General features: G+C 46.8%; 1 protein-coding gene across 4 annotated transcripts in view; it reads left to right on the top strand.

Annotated features, from left to right (window-relative positions):
• Window positions 1-6741, top strand: part of PTPRU (protein tyrosine phosphatase, receptor type, U) — a 77514-nt gene that overhangs the window by 17924 nt on the left and 52849 nt on the right. For all 4 annotated transcript variants that reach the window (XM_011955497.1, XM_011955496.1, XM_011955494.1 and 1 more), the window contains exon 7: window positions 1666-1974. In XM_011955497.1, coding sequence (XP_011810887.1) covers window positions 1666-1974 — 309 coding nt within the window. The remainder of the gene's footprint in view (window positions 1-1665; window positions 1975-6741) is intronic.

Raw genomic sequence — 6741 nt, 5'->3', positions numbered from 1 at the left:
GTACTTAATCTTCTTAAGAGATTGTGTAGCGGTTCTTTCTCACCTGTTCATTAAGGGATGCTGAGGTCCCTCTAGCTGGGGACACTTTGCAGGCCCTCACAGAACTTGAGAGTAATAAAATTACACTTCACGGAATCAGGGTGCAGAGAGAAAAGGATCATTTGGCACAATCTTGGTGTCTTCCCTCATTTTACTGATCCAGAAATTGAGGCCCAGAGATTTGCCCAAGATCACACAGCTGGTCAATGCAGATGCAGGACTATGGGCTGAGCCCGGAGCTCTATCTTGCATTTGCTTCAGAAGCCTTGGCTTGGCTTTTCTTTCCTTTTCTTTCTTTTTTTTTTTTGAGACAGGGTCACATTGTGTCACTCAGGCTGGAGTGCAGTGGTGCGATCATGGCTCACTGCAGCCTCAACCTCCCAGGCTCAAGCAATACTCCTGCCTCAGCCTCCTGAGTAGCTGGGACCACAGGTATGTGCCACCATGCCCAGCTAATTTTTGTGTTTTTAGTAGAGATGAGGTTTCTCCATCTTGACCAGGCTGGTCTCAAACTCCTAACCTCAGGTGGTCTACCTGCCTCCACTTTCCAAAGCGCTGGGATTACAGGCGTGAGCCACCATGCCCAGCCTATTATTATTATCATTATATAATAGATTGTGCTTCCCTTTTTGCTTTGACAGCCAGGGAACCCACCACTGAATTTGAACCTTATCTTTAGACCTCCACATAGGACCTAATGTCATGTATTTCTTTTCTGTTTCCCTGTCATTCCCTGGCTTTATTTAACTATTTGGCTCTCATTCCCTTCATTACCCTGATTTCTGTATGTTATTATATTATATGTATTACTATACATTGTTTCAGAACAAGTTTGGAATTAATACCTTAAGAAAAATGTATCAACAGTTTGATTCAGACTGGCCTGTTGTATGTAGTCCAGGGTGATCTTGAATAAGGAGGTGAACTATGCTATTAAAAATGAATTAATGGCTAGGTGCGGTGGTCCACGCCTGTAACCCAAGCACTTTGGGAGGCTGTGGTGGGTGGATCACTTGAGGAGTTCAAGACCAGCCTGGCCAACATGGTGAAACCGTGTCTCTACCAAAAATAGAAAAATTAGCCAGGTGTGGTGGTGTACGCCTGTAATCCCAGCTACTTGGGAGTCTGAGGTGGAAGAATTGCTCGAACCTGGGAGGTGGAGGTTGCAGTGAGCCTAGATTGTGCCGTTGCATTCCATCCTGGGTGACAGAGTGAGCCTCTGTCTCAAAAGAAAAAAAAAAGCTAATATTTTTGAGAGCTTATTGTATATTAGCCATTGTCATGCATCCTTCGTGTGTATTTCCTTAAACCTTACAATGATCCTATGAGGCAGGGCCTATTATCTTTCCATTTTGTAATTGAGGAATCTAAGGATCAGAGGGGTGAAGTGATGCAGCCAGCAGTTGCCAGCTGCAAGTGGCAGAGCCAGGATTCAAATGTAGCCCACCTGACTCCAGAGCACACACTTACTTCCTGTTTGATGTTCTTTGGGAGGGCCCCCCTGAGCTCTTGGAGGCAATGGAGGGATGATTTCAGGCAGCTGACTGATGCTCTTGCTCCCTGTTCTTCTTCCTCTTCTCTTCCCATTTCTTCTAACCTCTTCTCTCTGCTTCCTGTGTTCTCCAGAGCCCATGAGGGCCCCCAAAGGCCTGGCTTTCGCTGAGATCCAGGCCCGCCAGCTGACCCTGCAGTGGGAACCACTGGGCTACAACGTGACGCGTTGCCACACCTATACCGTGTCGCTGTGCTATCACTACATCCTGGGCAGCAGCCACAATCAGACCATCCGAGAGTGTGTGAAGACAGAGCAAGGTGTCAGCCGCTACACCATCAAGAACCTGCTGCCCTATCGGAACGTTCATGTGAGGCTTGTCCTCACTAACCCTGAGGGGCGCAAAGAGGGCAAGGAGGTCACCTTCCAGACGGATGAGGATGGTAAGAGTCTCAGCCCCAATTCCCAGGGCCCTGTGTGCCTTCCACAGATACGCCATGTCTGAGACTGAAATTTACTGAGGGTATTTTTTTTTTTTTTGCTTAGGATTAAACCAACTGTATAACACCAAATTAATGATAGCTCCTGTTTAGTCTCTGGAAGACTTTGGGTTAGATTAGTCTACTTTCTTTCCTTAAGTGTTTGAAAGAATTCAGCAGTGAAGCCATTTGGGCATAGAGTTTTCTTTGTGGCAAGATTTTTAGTAAATTTTAATTTTTGAAATAGATATTGGGATATTCAGATTTTTTATTCTTGTATCGGTTTAGATGGACTGTGTTTTTTTTTTTGAGATGGAGTCTCACTCTGTTGCCCAGGCTGGAGTGCAGTGGCACTATCTTGGCTCACTGCAAGCTCCGCCTCCCGGGTTCACACCATTCTCCTGCCTCAGCCTCCGGAGTGGCTGGTACTACAGGCGCCCGCCACCTCGCCCGGCTAGTTTTTTTTGTATTTTTTAGTAGAGACGGGGTTTCACCGTGTTAGCCAGGATGGTCTCGATCTCCTGACTTCGTGATCAGCCTGTCTCGGCCTCCCAAAGTGCTGGGATTACAGGTTTGAGCCACCGCGCCCGGCCCGGTATTTTTAATCTTTCAAAGGCAGTTCTGATTGGCCACTTAGGATAAAAGGAATCATAGCGCAGGGTTCCATAGAGGATCTCTATTGCACTCCCCTTAGTGTACGGATGGGGAAGCTGAAACCCAGAGAGAGGAAGAGACTTGGCTGTGATCAGACAGTGGGTCAAGAACCCAGGTTTCGTGATGACGGCTGTTGATTATTCCCATTTTACAGATGAATAAACTTAGATTTAGAGATTTAGCCACTTGTACAAATCTACACAGTGAGTCTATGGCAGAGCTAGAATCAAAGTTTGAATCTCTTGATTTCTCATCCAGTATTTTGTTTTAGTTTTTTGTTTCATTTTGTTTTTAGAGACAGGGTCTCACCCTGTCACCTGGGTGACATGCAGTGGCATGATCATAGCTCACTGCATGCAGCCTCAAACTCCTGGGCTCACGTGATTCTCCTGCCTCAGCCTCCTAAGCAGCTGGGGCTACAGGCTTGCACCACCATGCACAGATAATCTATCTATCTATCTGTCTATCTATCTATCTTTTTTTTTTTTTTTTGTAGAGACAGGGTCTCACTGTGTTGCCCAGGCTGATCTTAAACTCCTGGTTTCAAGGGATCCTCTTGTTTCAGCCTCCCAAAGTGCTGGGATTACAGACAGAAGCCAGTGCGTCCAGCCTAATCCAGTGTTTTTAACAGCAGCAGCAGCAGCAGCAGCTGCCGCCATCATGAACTGAATGCCCACTTTGTGCTGGGCACTGCGAGGCACTTTTCATAGGTGGCCAGGACGGAAGCTGGGGCAGGGGCCTGGCAGACAGGGTGCAAACACACCCTCCCCCTGCCCTTCTGAATTACTCACTTCTCTTTGTTGACATCGTGGCCCCTCCCTGCTTAGGCGCGTTGGCCCGCAGTTGTTTTGCTGTTGGCCAGCTGTGTTGTCATCTCCTCCATCCCCATGAAACTCCCCTCACACTATGTTATTTACTGTAAAAACAATAATATAGCATCAGGCGAAGGCGTTTTTAAAAATAAACACTCCGAAGCTCATCATCCTAGCCCAACAGCTGTTTTAATTTTTCTGACTTCTTCACATCTCTGCCCATATGCCTGCAGTAGACATTTTTCCACCCTTGCATTGGGATGTAGGAAGCATTCCGTATGCTGCTTCATTTGCTTGGTGTTGTTACATGTGTTATGTTGTTTATAATTATGTTTATTGACTCTAGAAGTCCATTGAATGTCCCCATTGGGCTCGACTGTTTCCCTCCAGACCTCTATAATGATAAATAATACTATATTGAGAAATCTAGCACTTATAGTTCTTCCCTTCTCCCCCCACCCCGAGTTATTTCTTTAGGATAAAGAGTCAGGAGTGGTTGAAAAAAGGGCTTTTAAATATATTGCTTTAAAAAATGGGTGTGCTAATTTATACTGCTACTGGCATCTCATGTTAATTTACACATGTTTATTAATTACTATAGGCTGGTAATGACTGTAGGCTGGGCAATTTGACTCATATCATCTCATGTAACTCTCACACTTGCTCTTTAGGCATTATAATCTACGTTTTTGTTTCTCTTTTTTGACAGAGTCTCACTCTGTCACCCAGGCTGGAGTGCAGTGGCATGATCTTGGCTCGCCGCTTCCTCTACCTCTCGGGGTCAAGCTACCCACCCACCTTAGCCTCCCAAGTAGCTGGGACTACAGGCATGCACCACCATGCCTGGCTAATTTTTATATTTTTGTAGAGAGATGAGGTCTCACTACTATGTTGCCCATGCTGGTGTCGAACTCCTGAGCTCAAGCGATCCTCCTGCCTCGGCTTCCCAAAATGCTGAGATTACAGGCATGAGCTATTGCACCCAGCCATAATCTCCATTTTTTAGTGGAGGAACCTGACATTAACATTCAAAGGGGATTAAGTAACTTGCCTGAAGCCAGAGAAGTATGGCCAGGTGCTGTGGCTCACACCTGTAATTCCAGAACTTTGGGAGGCTGAGGCATGTGGATCGCTTGAGTTCAGGAGTTTGAGACCAGCCTGGGGCAACATGGTGAAACCCCGTCTCTACAGAAAATACAGAAAATACAGAAAATTAACCGGAGGCATGGCGTTACGTGCCTGTGGTCCCGGCTACTCAGGAAGGTGAGGTGGGAGGATTGTTTGAGACTGCAGTGAGCCAGTGATAGCACCACTGCACTCCAGCCTGGGTGACAGTGAGACTCTGTCTCAAAAAAACAAACACAAACAAACAAACAAAGAATAAAAATAACTAATGAGGGGTGGAGATAGGATGTGAACTTGGGTGTACCAGATCCCAGTCCAAAGCTCCTCCTGTGAAAAAAAGTTGAACATTTCAGGGTTATTGCATCTTGTTTAGCCTTATTAAAGTCAACACATGGTAGCCTAATTCAACAGCTGTTAAATGTTATCCTCATTGTTTTAATGTGCATTTTGACCTCTGATCTCTGAGTGACCTGTAGCCCTGTGTAATTTAGAGGGATGGGGCTTTGAGGTCCCCAGATTCTGTTTTGTCAATGTGTGTTGACAGTTGAAGAGAGTGTGTCTGGGTGCCAGATGGTTTTTAGAAACATGGAGAAACTCATGGATTCACACCCCTCATCAACATATCAGTCTGTAGGCAACAAACTATTTGAGCTCCCTGGATCTGTCCAGATATGATCAGGGTAGGGAGGAAGAAAGAAGAGAAGTGGACCTTCTTTTCAAAGAGCCCTTAGTCTACCTGGGTAGATGGGAGGGAGCACAGTTGTTGAAGAATGAGATGCCTAAGTCTGAAGTTGGGAGTTTCATCCTCCACAGTTGCTATCTTGGACCCTGTAAGGTGATTTTTAAGAAGCTTGAGTAGGTTGCCAGTATTTAAAAATCTGGAGATTTCACATGAAAATCGAAATTTCTGTCTCCTCTTGAAAAATGGGAGGATCTGACAACCGTGAACCTGTAGTCCTGCTTGGCAGCAGTCATCTAGAGGTGAGCAGTAGCTGCCCCTTTTGGATGGGACATCTACTGTCCTGTTTGCCATGGTCTTCACCCAGCATAGGTCTGCCGTTGACATGGAACTTCTCCTGCCCTTCTGTAAATGCTACAGGAGGACTAGGAAGCAGAGTGCTTCTGCCAAGCCCTAGAGTCTGGAAAGGAATGTAGGGCTGCATTCCAGGGGGTGGGGATGGTGTGAGCCGAGCTGCAGGGAAGAGAGAGCCACTCCCAGTAGTGCAAATAAAGCAGTGGTACCTCGGCTCTTGTAGACTCCCAGGACAGTGCACACAGGGCAGCCAGGACCATAGCCGGAGAGTTGGAGAATAACGCGAGGACTTCTGGGAAAGATGGCGAGTGAGCACACCCCAGATCTGACCCTCTGGCGCAAACATAGAAGAATGATGGCTTAAAACAAAACTACATTTAAAAAATCAGAAAAATCTCTATGGGCCAGGAATGGGAGAGAAAAACCTAAGTGTGGTGAATGGGCTTGCAGCCTGCAGTACCCAGGATACAGGGAGCAGTGGCAGCCAGCCCCTCCGTGTCCATATGGGATGGGATTTGGGTGGGCCCTGCTTGTAGGGAGAAGGGAGCCAGTCAGGAGGCAGGCTTTGTTCCTAGTGAGTGCTGAAATCTCTCTTGGATGGCTCCATATATAACTGGAGACATGCTGCTTGCGTGCATTCTAGGGAAGAAAGGAAACCTTCTGGGTGGAAACAGAAACTTGTATTGTGCTGTACTTGGGGCCAGAGTTGGAAACTGTGTTACCGGTGCACTCCCAAGATAGGAGGAGCCTGGGCGAATGCTTCCCTTTGTATCTTCTTCATAAGGGGAATTCTGAACAAATTAATCACACAAAAAATGCCACTAGGGGCTGGGCATGGTGGCTCAAGCCTGTAATCCCAGTACTTTGGGAGGCAGAGGCAGGAGGATCAGTTGAGCCCAGGAGTTTGAGATGAGCCTGGGCATCTCAGCAAGACCCCATCTCTACAAAAAATATAAAAATTAGCTGGGTTTGGTGGCACGTGCCTGTAGTGCCAGTTACTTGGGGGACTGAGGCAGGAGGATCACTTGAGCCAGGGAGATCAAGGCTGCAGTGAGCCGTGATCCTGCTATTGCACTCCAGCTTGGGTGACAGAGCAAGACCTTGTTT

Source organism: Colobus angolensis, unplaced genomic scaffold (assembly GCF_000951035.1).
Source record: "Colobus angolensis palliatus isolate OR3802 unplaced genomic scaffold, Cang.pa_1.0 Scaffold4, whole genome shotgun sequence".
NCBI classification, from domain to species: domain Eukaryota; kingdom Metazoa; phylum Chordata; class Mammalia; order Primates; family Cercopithecidae; genus Colobus; species Colobus angolensis.
Note: the sequence above shows the minus strand (reverse complement) of the source record. Positions and strands in the feature narration are given on the sequence as shown.